The sequence below is a fragment of the Bubalus kerabau genome, chromosome 2 (genome assembly GCF_029407905.1).
Source record: "Bubalus kerabau isolate K-KA32 ecotype Philippines breed swamp buffalo chromosome 2, PCC_UOA_SB_1v2, whole genome shotgun sequence".
NCBI classification, from domain to species: domain Eukaryota; kingdom Metazoa; phylum Chordata; class Mammalia; order Artiodactyla; family Bovidae; genus Bubalus; species Bubalus kerabau.
The window spans coordinates 199,492,212-199,505,676 of NC_073625.1; the positions used below are offsets into that span (position 1 = coordinate 199,492,212).

General features: G+C 53.8%; 1 protein-coding gene across 1 annotated transcript in view; it reads left to right on the plus strand.

Annotated features, from left to right (window-relative positions):
• Positions 1–375: 375 nt before the first annotated feature.
• GALNT15 (polypeptide N-acetylgalactosaminyltransferase 15) overlaps positions 376–13,465 on the plus strand; it is a 48,237-nt gene continuing 35,147 nt past the window's right edge. The window contains exon 1 of the mRNA XM_055569975.1: positions 376–1,510. Coding sequence (XP_055425950.1) covers positions 984–1,510 — 527 coding nt within the window. The 5' untranslated portion in view covers positions 376–983. The remainder of the gene's footprint in view (positions 1,511–13,465) is intronic.

The following is a 13,465-nucleotide window of genomic DNA, read 5'->3' on the forward strand; positions in this document are numbered from 1 at the left end:
AGGAGCTTGTTATGGGAGCATCTTCACCAGCTCACCTCCCTTTAAGAAGGAGGAGGACGGGGGTCCTCAGGAAAGGAGGGAGGGTCCAGCCTGGCTCTCCGGGATCACCTATAGGAGACTGAGAGTGCAAACAGCCCCCCAGCTCCCTGCATTTCCGTCCCAGGAACAGCCTTCTGGAAATCAAGAGGGAATCCTCTTTCCAGCCCCTTTGGGTGGGGAGAGAAGCCTTCCTGGGATCAGATGCAGATCGGACCTCCCCAGGGTGTTCCGCTGGGATTGGTCCCAGCAGCGTCAGTGTTTGTTTTTCCCGGGTCGTGTTCCCGAGAACAGTGAGGGCTTTAGGACCAGGAGCCGGGCGCCCGCCCGCCCGCCCGCCGGGCCCGCAGCGTCTTGGCCGAGCGCTGAGCGGTGTGTGAAAGCAAATTAGCCTGCTCCGGCTTCACATCTGTGGATCCGACCTGACCTGAAGGGTCCAAGGAGGACGGGGGTCAGCTCCGCCGGACTGAGACCTCCCGGCTTCCCCCACCCCCCAGCAGACACCCCACAGCAACTGACCCTTCATGCAAGCGGCGGGGGGCTGGGAGCGAAACACGTGGGACTCGCCCCCTGAGCAGAAAGAAATTATTCTTTCTCCCAAAGAGGAAAAGGGCATCAGGGTTCGATCTGAAGTTCCCCCCTCCCCGGCCCCCCGTGGATGGGCTTTCGGAAGGCAATTAAAGACATCCGCTCAGAGAGGACCTGGGCTGGGACCTGGGTCGGTGGTTTTCTGATTGTCAGTGGCAGCCGGTCTTACACACGCTGCTGGCAAGTGTCAGCTGCGGGAAAAAAAGGACCAGGTTAAGTGAGCTGGCAAAAGAGAAAAAAAAAAAAAGCTTCCAAGTGGACCCAGGAAGCCAGGTTGCGCTGCCAGCGTGGAGGACCCCGGAGCGGGAGGAGACAGTGAAGTGGAGCATGACCTGTTGCGTTTGGCGGCTCCCCGCAGCATGCTTGTGAGGAAGCGGCGCAGACACGGGCCCTGCCGGCGCCAGGCGCTGCTCGCCCTCTTGGCGCTGGGGTGCGTGCTGCTGATGCTGGGGGCCCTGCACCCGCCCCCGCACGCCCTGCCCCGGGCGCCCCCAGCCCCGCAGGCGGCCGGGCGCAGCCCCCAGGCCGGCTACCGCCTGGACTTTGGGGACCCCCAGGAGTGGCTACTGGAGTCCGAGGAGGAGGACCAGGAGTACGGCCGCCTGCCGCCCCTCGTCTCCCTGAGGGAGGACCAGCTCCTGGTGGCCGTGGCCTCGCCCAGGGCCGGAAGGAACCGGAGCCGGGGTGGGCGAGGCGGCGGCTACCGGCTCATCCCGCGGCCGCAAAAGCAGCAGAACCCGGCGGCCCCGGAGAGGGACTGGGCGGCCGAGGAGGAGGATGGGGAGGACGGAGAGGCGTCCGAAGAAGGGGAGCGGACCGCGCTCAGCCGAGAGGAGGCGCCCAGTGCCCGCAGCCCCCCGCACAGCGGGGGCTCGCGGCATCCGCTGTAAGTGAACCCCTTCTTCCCGGTTCCCGGAGGGGCTCAGACGCTCCGCCCGCCGCCCCCGCTGTGGCAGGCGGCGCTTCTCCAGGTGTGGTCCCCGGACCGGCGGCATCACCTGGGGACTTGTTAGAGCCGCAGAGTCAGACACCCCGGGTGCGGTCCGGCCGTCTGTTTTTAACCAGCCCTCCAGGGGAGACCCACCGTCCTAGAGACGGAGAAGGAGAAACTCTTCCCTGTCCCTTCTCTTCCCCACCGACCCGGGTTCCAGTCCTTCTGTCTCTGGATCTGCCGGTCAGAGGTATCCCTAACCCCGAGGGGCCTGGGAGCCGATGTTCCCCGACACGCTTCCAGGACTAAGTGACTCCGGCACATTTTGATATTCTGAGTGTTGGGCGTGCTTTTCTTTTGGATGAAAGTAACGACTGCAGTTAATATTTATATGGATCTTGCCATTGCTTGGCTTTAATCAAAGAGCTTTTCACGTATCCACTGATAAACGCCTTACAGCTTAGCGAGACGGGTGCTAGCTAGGCTATCATGCCTATTTTATAGGTAGGAACATGGAGAAGGCAATGGCACCCCACTCCAGTACTTTTGCCTGGAAAATCCCATGGACGGAGGGGCCTGGTGGGCTACAGTCCATGGGGTCGCCAAGAGTGGGACACGACTGAGCGACTTCACTTTTTCACTTTAATGAGGCACAGAGAGGCCAAGTGACTCGTCCACAGTCACACAGCTGGGAGGCGCCGAAGCCGGGATTTGCTCCAACCAGACCCTCCCTACACTATGCCTTCCCCCTTAGTCCACTAGACGAGGTGGACCGTGCAGGACCCAGGAGCTAGAATACTGCGCTGATGCAGTTTGACCTGGCAGGGTGGCTCCATCACTTCTAGGACCACCCCAGGAGGCAGGCTGGGAGGTGTGATGACCCATAAACTGTGCTCAGGGAGACTGTGGGCTCGTCCTGGACCCCCTGCGCTCCCCACCATCCCCAGCATCCAGGGGCAGTGCAGCTGGGTAGCTGGGTACTTGGATCCCTTCCTTGTAGGCACGGCTCTTCTCGGAGCCTGGAGAGTTTCCAGGGAAGCAAACCCACCTTCCGCGCCTCTGGGTGGGAGGGACGGAGCGGGTCAGCAGGGGGCGGGGCCACGTAGTCCTCGGAGCCGACGGGCTCCTCGTCCCCAGGGGTGGGCAGATGCGCAGACTCTGGACCTCAGCGCCTCCTTCAGGTCGCAAGCCCCCGCCCTGCTGCTCGTCTCCAGGTCTCAACCGAAACAGCTCCTTTCGGGGAAACTCCCAGACCCCGCCAGGACCGCCCTGTCGCCGTTTTGTGCTGCCGGCCGCTTTAATTCATAGCACTCGCTACAGCTGAGGCTAAATGGTCCTTGATGTATCAATTCATTCAGTGCCTGCTTCCCTTGCCATGCGGTGAGCCTGGAGGCCCAGCACACTGTAAAGGAACGATTGCTGAATGAGCCGATATATCGTCTTCTAATTCTTTGACGCATCTTTTCATTGGCCTAGAGCAAGAATGTTTTACCAACCAGACACACGGCCTCAATCAAGAATCTGTACGTGTGTGTGTGTGTGTGTGTGTGTGTGACTGGGTATCTGCCTCGTGCAAGGTGAACGCACTGAGTTGTGTGTTGAATGGATGCTGTGCATGTGTGCTGTGTGCAGTGTTAGTGGTGCCCGTGGTGTGATGTGCAGCTGCGGGTGCTGTGCTGTCACGTATGCGTGTGTGTCTTCAGAGTGTCAGTGTTCGTGTGTGCACACGTCATGAGTGCATGACGTGTGCACATATCACACATGTTGTACACGTGACATTGTGTCTCTGTTGTGAGGTGATGCTCAGGCTGCATGTTTTTGTGGTACGTGTGCACGCATATTGTGTTGTGACTGGCTGCACACGTATGATCCGTATGATGTGCTGTGTGAGTGGTGTGAAGCGCATGGTGTGGTACACCGCGCATGGTGCATGTGTGCATTATGTGTGCTGTGCATGTGGCATGGTGTGCACCTGCGCTGTGAGGGTGTGCGTGTGTGTGCTGTGATGGACGGCTCGTTTGGCGTGTCTGTGTGGTCTGTGAGCATGTGTATTTGTTGTGAGTGTGCTGCTCATGTGTACTGTGTGCGTGTGCTGAGTGTGTATTATAAATGTGTTGTGCAAGTGGTGCGTGTGTACTTTTGCAGGTGTGTTGCTGGTGTGCTTGTGGCCTAAATGCACGGGTGGGTGTTGTGCGTGTGCGGGCCCCCCGTGTTATGCATGTGATGTGCATACGTGCATGTGTGCACGGGTGTGTGTGCACCACTCCTGCTCAGAGTGACCAGCTGTCTGAGTTTGCTGGACCATCCCGTCAGGAAGCCCCTTGGTCCCGGGCTCCGTCTGTCGGGCTGTCTCCCCTCCCCCAGCAGGGCTCTTTCCGGAGGTGTGCGGCGCCCTCTCCCGGCTGAGGTCTGTCCCTGCAGCTGCGAGCCCGGCCCTGGGTCCCCAGCTCCCCCACCCCCCAGGGACAACCGAAGTGCTAGCGCCTCCCCTTCCTGGCGGGGCTCCCGGATGACAACGGCTTCTCTGCAAAGTAAGGCCCCCAACCCCACCTCCCTCCATGGTGACGGGACTTTAAAACTGGCCCCAAATGCAGTCCTTTAAAGAACAGCCATCTCAGAAGCACCTCTCCTGTGTGTCTGAGGACACTATGTCCACCAGGTTGCACAGAGCGCGCTTTTCAAATCTCAGCGTGTGCGCAGATCCCCTGGGCATCCCGTGGACGTACGCGGTATGACGTATTTGGCCGGGGGCTGGCGGCGCCCGAGATGCAACATTTGTATCAGGCTCCCGGCTGGTCCCAGCACTGCTGATCCACAGACCACACTCTGGAGCAGCGAGAGGCTTTATCACTGCTTCCCAAATGGATGTGCACGTCAGATTCCTGCAGACTGCTTGTTTAAAAAAAAAGTAGATTTTTCAGATACCGTTACTAAAAACTCTCAGTGGTTCTGAGTTGGAGTCCAGCAACCTGAATTTTTACAAGTTGGTACTAGACAGCTGGGGGTGAGCGTGAAGCTGAATCTGCCTCCGTGTTCTGACACTGAGCTAAATATTGGAGACAGAGTTTGGGGTGAAGTAAACAAGAATGGCTTTATTGCTTTGCCAGGCGAAGGGGCCCGCAGCAGGCTAATGCCCTCAGAACTGTGTGTCCCGCAGCCTGGAGGGGGCATCGAGAAGGTTTATAGTAGTGGTTCAAAGAGGGCGTGAGCAGCTCATGGACATTCTTCTAATTGGTGGGTAGTTGGGCTTCCCTGGTGGCTCCGCTGGTAAAGAATCCGCCTGTAATGCGGGAGACCTGGCTTCAATCCCTGGGTTGGGAAGATCCCCTGGAGAAGGGAAAGGTTACCCACTCCAGTACTCTGGCCTAGAGAATTCCATGGACTGTATAGTCCATAGGGTCACAAAGAGTCGGGCACAACTGAGCAACTTTCCCTTTCACTAGGTAAGTAGGAATCAGCATCGTTAACCCTCTGGTTCCAACTGGTCTGGGGTCTACATGCTTGCGGGCAGTGTACAGTTAACTTCTCCCAACTGGAGGGGGGTTCAGTTTCTGCAAAACAGTGCAGAGGTATTGCTGTGTGCATCCCTTGATGGGGACCCAGGACCCTGGCCCAAGGCTCCACTATTGTTCCTCTTGGCTGTTTCTCCCTGCTCTCACGTCCCTCCCATCTCCCCTAATTAACAACTGCTTGAATCCCGTTGGCACTCAGGGAAGGTCACAGAGGCTGAATGAAGGCTGCTTCCTGTAATCAGAGGAATGGGGGAGACAGAAAGGCTTCGTGCCCAGGAGGCCCGCAGAGCCCTGCTGTATGTCAAGTGGAGAGGCAGTGGGGTTCTGGATGTTTCCACAGGGGAAGTAGTATTGAGATTGGAAAATAGAGAAGAAAGGCCGAAAGGAATGCAGTCCCTTTCATGGCCCGGGGTTTGTACTTGAGCACAAATGGCAGCTCAGCCGTAGCCGGCTACGCGCTACTTGCTTACGCCAACTTTGTGTTTCTGGTTTGGTCTGGGTTTCCTTGGCTGTATGCCCACACCGTGACTAAACCATACACCCATGGAACAGTGGCCCCGGGGTTGAATTCTGGACATCAGCCCTTACTGTATGACCTTGCGTCATCACTCAACCTCCCTGAGCCTCAGTTTCCCCACCTGTAAAGTGGTGATGACAGTAAGGGCCTCGCCAAGGTTGGGATGCAAACGAGACGACACGTGCGCCGACTCCCCCTAGTGTTCAAGTCCAAACAGCAGGCGCCCTTGTGTATTCTCAAGGGTAGGTCCGAGGACTGAGCTGGAAAGAAGCTTGGAGGCGGCACCTGTGGACTGCACACCGTTGTCCTTTCTCTGACCCATGAATTATCTTCAGCCCCCTCCGGCTGCCAAATCATCACAAACTTGGCAGCTCTCGGAATTACCTGGAAACAGATTTTCCAGCAACAGGGCTGAGTGGGCCTGAGACTCTGCATTTCCGATGTTGCAGGTCTGAAGCCCCACACTTTGAGTGGCCCTGGACTAAACACTAGCTTTCACTTGTGGCTCAGCTGGTAAAGAATCCTGCAATGTGGGAGACCTGGGTTCGATCCCTGGGTTGGGAAGATCCCCTGGAGAAGGAAAGGGCAACCCACTCCAGTATTCTTGGGCTTCCCTTGTGGCTCAGCTGGTAAAGAATTCTCCTGCAATGCGGGAGACCTGGGTTCGATCTCTGGTTGGGAAGATCCCCTGGAGAAGGGAAAGGCTACTCACTCCAGTACTCTGGCCTGGAGAATTCCATGAACTGTATAGTCCGTGGCGTCACAAAGAGTTGGACACGACTGAGTGATTTTCACTTTCACTAGTAATTAAAAAATGTAAGATGCAGGTTGACCACTTCTGATCTAACCCTCGAAGCACAAGGCAGGACCCCCCCCCCCACCCTGGGTACTGGGTGCTGGGTGTCCCATCTCAGAGGATGGCACTCGCCACAGTCTACACCGCAGCCCCCTGTGGGGGCTGGATCCGGAGTGGAGATGCAGAGAGGTGTCCTCCCTAGCCATGGCTTTGCTGGACTTGGGGGGCTTGGTGATCACGGGGTACCTTTGTGACCTGACCAGCCAGGCACCACACACACTGGCTTGTGTTCCCTCTCATTACAGGTGGAGAATTAGCTGGGCTCCCGGCCCCATCTCTGCCCAGTTACTGACTACCCCCCTCCAGCTCCTACCAGATCAGCAGAGGTCCCCTCACCTGCCCTAGGGCTGGGCCCACATGCTCAGATTTACTGATGCCCTGGCAGCTGCCCTCTTTTGCAGCCCAGGTGGCAGAGCCATCCTGCGATGTCTGGCTTCCTGTCAGGAACTGACCTGACCCTGTGGAAAGCCACAACCCCTCCTCCTTGATAACACATCACAACTCCAGGGGATGCCCAGGCCTCAGCCCAGACGGACTATTTAAGAATCCCTGCAAGCGGAACCCGGGCAGAGTCTCAGGCCCACTCAGCCCTACTGCTGGAAAATCTGTTTCTAACAAGATTCCCAGGTGATTTATGTTCATGTCAAAGCTTGAGTAACACTGATGAGGGTTACAGTTCACAGCGCTGCCTGCACGTGAGAATCAACTGGAGGCTTTTATGAATGACTGTGGCCAGGCTCCTCCCCCCAGACTAACCAAGTGAACACAGCCCACAGGGACTCACTGTCAGAGATTCTCGTGTGCAGCCCTTGTTAGTCCAGGGCAAGGGAACCAGGATCAGAGCAAAGCCAAGGATGCCTGGAGCCCCTCAGAGGAGGCTGGGAGAGTTTGGAGATCCCTCCACAAAGAGAAGAGGGTTGCAGGCACCTTGTGTGACTTGTCTCCTCCGTGGGCAGTGACAGGCTGGCAGCCTCAGCCTCATATGTAGGCTCAAGCCCGTCCACACCTCTCCCTCATCTGTAAGCTCCTTTGTCTGTCCCTCTAAGGCCGGGGTCCTCAACCCCCAGGCCACCAACTGGCACCGACCTGTGCCCTGTTAGAAACCAGGCTGCACAGCAGGAGGTGAGCGGTGGGTAGGCAAGCAAAGCCTCTTCTGTATTTACAGTGGCTGCCTGCCGTTCGCATCGCCATCTGAGCCTCGCCTCCTGTTGGATCAGTGGCGGCATTAGATTCCCATAAAGTGAAAGCGGTGAAAGTGTTAGCCGCTCAGGCGTGTCCCACTCTGTGCAACCCCATGGCCTGTAGCCCACCAGGCTCCTCTGTCCATGGGGATTCTCCAGGCAAGAAAACTGGGGTGGGTTTCCATGCCCTTCTCCAGGAGATCTTCCCAACCCGGGGATCGAACTTGAGTCTCCCACATTGCAGGCAGATTCTTTTTTATTTTAATTTATTTTCTAACTTTACAATATTGTATTGGTTTTGCCATATATCAACATGAATCCACCACAGGTATACACATGTTCCCCATCCTGAACCCTCCTCCCTCCTCCCTCCCCATACCATCCCTCTGGGTCGTCCCAGTGCACCAGCCCCAAGCATCCAGTATCGCGCATCGAACCTGGACTGGTGACTCATTTCATATATGATATTATACATGTTTCAATGCCATTCTCCCAAATCATCCCACCCTCTCCCTCTCCCACAGAGTCCAAAAGACTGTTCTATACATCAGTGTCTCTTTTGCTGTCTCGTATACAGGGTTATTGTTACCATCTTTCTAAATTCCATATATATGAGTTAGTATACCATATTGGTGTTTTTCTTTCTGGCTTACTTCACTCTGTATAATAGGCTCCAGTTTCGTCCACCTCATTAGAACTGATTCAAATGTGTTCTTTTTAATGGCTAAATAATACTTCATTGTGTATATGTACCACAGCTTTCTTATCCATTCATCTGCTGATGCAGGCAGATTCTTTACCATCTGAGCCACCAGGAAAGCCCTCGATTCTCATAAGTGAAAGTGAAAGTCGCTCAGTTGTGTCCAACTCTTTGCGACCCCATGGACTATACAGGCCATGGAATTCTCCAGTTCAGAATACTGGAGTGGGTAGCTTTTCCCTTCTCCAGGGGATCTTGAACCCAGGTCTCCCGCATTGCAGGCAGATTCTTTACCAGCTGAGCCACCAGGGAAGCCCAAGAATGCTGGAATGGGTAGCCTATCCCTTCTCCAGCTAGTCTTCCTGACCCAGGTATCGAACCCGGGTCTCCTACATTGCAGGTGGAGTCTTTACCAACTGAGCCATGAGGGAAGCCCTAGATTCTCATAGGAGCACAATAAATGTAATGTTCTTGAATCATCCCCAAACCATCCCCCTCTCCGGCCCATGGAAAAATTGTCTTCCATGAAATCGGCCCCTCTTGCCAAAAAGGTTGGAGACGACTGCTCTAAAGCATCGTCCCCAGGCCGTATCCCAGCAGCCCTGGCCCCAGGCCTGGCCTGGAAATTGTGGTCTCCACAATGAGCTCCACCAATTAGGGGCACCATGGGCTGAACCTAGGGGTTTTCATAGAATGCAGGGCATTTGTATCATTATCCTGTTCCTATAGACAGCCAGCTTGTACACCTCTTGAGAGCAAGAACAGCATCCACCTTCATTCATTGAATATTTCTTTGTGCCCGCATGCATTCTGAGTCACTTCCGTCATGTCCCGCTCTGAGTGTTTGGTTAGCGACTACTGAAGGTGGGAAGGTGAGCAAGCCCCAGCCCCACCCCTAAGGAGCCTGGAGTACCCCGAGGGCTGCAGACAAGCAACCAGCTGTGACATGGATGGGGTCAGGGCTGAGACAGGGAAGCCCATTTCAGTCGGGGACCACGACTGATTTGGTAGGAGCTGAGCGACTTAGCGCGCACGGGGGTCAGGAACTCCAAACCAGCTTTAGAAAATCCAAAAGAAACCTGTCTACTCTGGCCAGGCAAGGGGAGGGCGGACAAGGGTTTGCATCACAGCCCGGCCATCTGGAGAAGGCTGTGACGCCTTCCCTTCAGAATCAGCCTCCAAATGCATGTTCTGAGGTCATGGGGGCCCCAGAGCTGCAGGAAGCCGGAGCGTGCATCTGTGTGTCAACACAGACCCAGGCTCTTCTGATCTCCGAGTGTGAAGTTTGTGTGCACTGAGCAGCTCTCCTGAGCCAGAATGATCCCTTTTAATCCAGGCAGCTGCCCTGGATTAGAGGGGGGTCTCAGCCTCCCTGTGTTGGCTAATTAGCGGGTATAATAGTGGAGCCAAGATTCACAGCCACATTGATTTGATTCCAAAGCCCTGGGTCCTTCCTTCCTCCCTGATGCTGCTCAGAAGGTGGACAAGTGAGCGCGGGTGGGCTTTTCGACACTTGTGTGATGTCCACACAATGAGAGCGTAAAACATGCAGCAGGCGATTGGTTGAAGGACAAAGAAAGCGGTGCCATTGCTTAGTAATAAAAGCAAGCGTTTCTTCTGGGAGCGCCTCATCGGACCTGGTCACATCCGAGCATTGCTTCTCGGTGTCCAAGAGCTGTTTCTCTGCCCTGCCTCACCCATCCCCCCGGCAAAGCCATGGTACAGACAGAGCAGGAAAAAACCCCACTTGACAGAAAGAACCCCAGTCACCCCAGGAGGGGAAGGGACTTGCCCAGGGCCCCTGCATGGACCACTCACCTTTGCTCTCTTGGTTGCCTTCCTACCTACTGTATTCCCTTGAGGGACTTGAAGATACATCATGAAATAGAAAATTGCTCCTAACATCCTGTTTAGTCAAGACAAAGGGAAGTGTACTTGAGAAAATCTTCCTTTCTGTTCCTGGTACACGCAAAGCCCCTGCGTACCTCCAGTCCTTAGAGGCTGTGACATCCGCCAGGATCTCCGTTCCCCACCACGAACACCCTTCCCCACCAGGCACCTTCTCTGACTGTGCCCCACCCACCCTCAGGTCCCGGCCTCAGCTGTTGAATAATTCTTTGGTTTTCTGTTTAATGGGATATAAAGTCCATGACATCAGAGGCTCTCTGAGCTGGGGTTCCCCCCGAGGCAGACCCCAAGGCAAGGATTTGTTTTGTCCATGGTGCTAGGGAGCCCTGCTGGGGGGCTGGGACGGTGAGGCGGAGAATAAGGGACAGCCGACGAAAAGTGGGTTTGCAGGTGGTTTCCTCTGTGGGCCGCTGAGGCTCAGCCCTGCGGGGGCAGCTGGTGACAGCACCCTGCTGCCCTTCGTCTAGGATCTGGGCTGCTGGATTTTAATGCACCAACTCCTTTCAGGTGCCTACTGCAGGCAGCTCCCAGGGCTGGAGGAGGTGACTCTGCAGCTCTTCAGGCTGCTGGTACTTAAGGAGAATGTCTCTGCCCGTCAGAGAAAACCGCCAGACGGTTGAAAGTCAAACTGCTCTGTACTCTAGGATATCCCCCAGGGGATACGGGCGGGGGCATCACACAACTCTGCTTCAAGGCTTTTATCTACGATGAGTCCCCTACATGTGAACAAGTTTCGTTCCAAGAGCACATTCCCAAGTCCAATTTGTTCGCAAGCCCAACAAAGTTAGCCTAGGTACCCAACGAACACAACGGGCTACATAGAACTGTTCAGTTCAGTTCAGTCGCTCAGTCGTGTCCGACTCTTTGTGACCCCATGGACTGCAGCACGCCAGGCCTCCCTGTCCGTCACCAACTCCCGGAATTAACCCAAACTTATGTCCATTGAGTTGGTGATGCCATCCAATGAGGAGGAAATGGTTGGATGGCATCATCGACTCAATAGTACTGTACTGTAACAGGTTTATAATACTTTTCACACAAAGGATACATTAAAAAATCACAAAAAGTAAAGAAATCGTTTCTAATCTTACAGGTACCTTGAATGTACAGTAGTCCAGTACCACAGCCGGCACACAGGGGCTGGTGTTGAGTGAACGGGCAAGAGGAGTTGCTGAATGGAGGAGACAGAGAAGGCGGGAGATGGTAGAGCTGAAGGGTCGTCAGCCTTGGTAGACGGAGGGCGAACTGCAATGTCGCTCACCTCGGACGCTGATGGCTCAGGGTCTGGTTCTTTGTTGGAATCAGATGCACATTCACATCTTTGAAAGTTTGCAACTTGAAGATTCATATGGAGGGGACTTACTGTATTTACCACCTTCCAGTAGTAATAGGTTGTCAGTCAATAAATGTTATGTGACTGGATAGAAAATGGAAAGTTGAGACCAAAGAGAAAATCAGAGTGAAAATAGGCAATTGATGACTAGGGAAGTGAAAGTCGCTCAGTCGTGTCCGACTCTTTGCAACCCCAGGGACCATACAGTCCCATGGAATTCTTCAGGCCAGAATATGGGAGTGGGTAGATGTTCCCTTCCCCAGGGGATCTTCCCAACCCAGGGATTGAATCCAGGTGTCCCGCATTGCAGGCAGATTCTTAACCAGCTGAGTCACCATTTTCTTACTCTGAGCTTCCTGGCGGCCAAAGTGAAAAAAGGAAACACCATAAATATTGAGACCCTTGTTGCTCAGGAGGAGGACACACATCATGTCCTCAAAGGAGGAAAGGATTTTCCTGGCACGTCTGTCTTGAGAAAATTTCCTCCAGACTTGTGTGGAGGGGATAGAAGAAAGTGCTGGAGGAGACCATGCCTCCACAGGTGTTACAGAGACCATAATGCAAAGCAGTTGTCATGAAAAGCTTTCTTTCACTGTTCTCTGAGAAAAGCTGAGAGCATGGTGCCAAGCAAGACACCACAGAAGCAAGTTTCTAAGGCAGCCAAGACAGTGGGATCAAAGGAAGTTGCTTTCTGAGGACTTTACTAAATCAGTGTAGACAGCCCAGAGCATTTGATGAAACAAATGGATTATATGTTCTTCAAATAATCCCCTCCCTTCACAGTCACTGGAACACAAGCTTGATGACTGAATCCACAACATTCTGTCAGCACTTCAGTCCGAGATGCCGGTATACATATCCTGGTCAAGAGCACAAGGGGCAGAGTCCCACTGACCATCAGCTGTTTGCTGTGCGTGCAGGCATGCTAGGGCACTTCAGTCGTGCCTGACTCTCTGCAACCCTGGGGACTGTAGCCCACCAGGCTCCTCTGTCCACGGGATTCTCCAGGCAAGAGTACTGGAATGGGTTGCCATGCCCTCCTCCGAGGGATCTTCCTGAGTCAGGGATCAAACCCGAGTCTCCTGCAGCTCCTACATTACAGGCAATTTCTTTACTGCTGAGCCACCGAGGAAGCCCCGTTTGCTGTGCAACTTTAAGCAGGTCACTTACGCCCTTTGGGTTCTAGTTTTCTCATCTTTAGAATGGACTGCATATGCCTTATCTAGTGCTACATACATACAACCTCAAAATTTAGCGACTTAAAAGATAAGTACATTGGACTTCATAAAATTTTTAAATGTTCTTCAAGAAAGTGAAAAGACAACCCAGAAATGGTAGAAAGTATTTGCAAATCATGTATCTGATTAGGGACTTGCATCAGAATGCATAAATACCCCTTATAATAAAAATAAAAAGATATCCTACTTAAAAATAGGCAAAGGACTTGAATAGACATTTCTCCAAATAATACATAGGAAATTACCAAAAAGCACAGGAACTGATGCTCAAGTCATTAGTCAGTGGAGAAATGCAAATCAGAACCACAGTGAGGCACCATTTCACCCCCACTGAAATGACTAAATTAAAAAAAAAAAGACAATAGCAAGTGCTGACAAGGCCGTGACAAAGTTGCTGGAATACAAAATGGTGCAGCTGCTTTGGAATACGGTCTGGCAGTTCCTCAAAATATCAAACATTCATTTACCACATAACTCAACAATGCCAGGTCTAGGTATATACCCAAGAGAATTGGAAACACATGTTCACATGCAAATTACACATGAATGTTCATAGCAGCACCACTCATAATAACCAAAAACGGAAATACTCAAATGTCCATCAACTGATGAATGGGTAGAGTGAGGTCTGCTCAAACAACGGAACAACATTCGCCAGTAAAGAG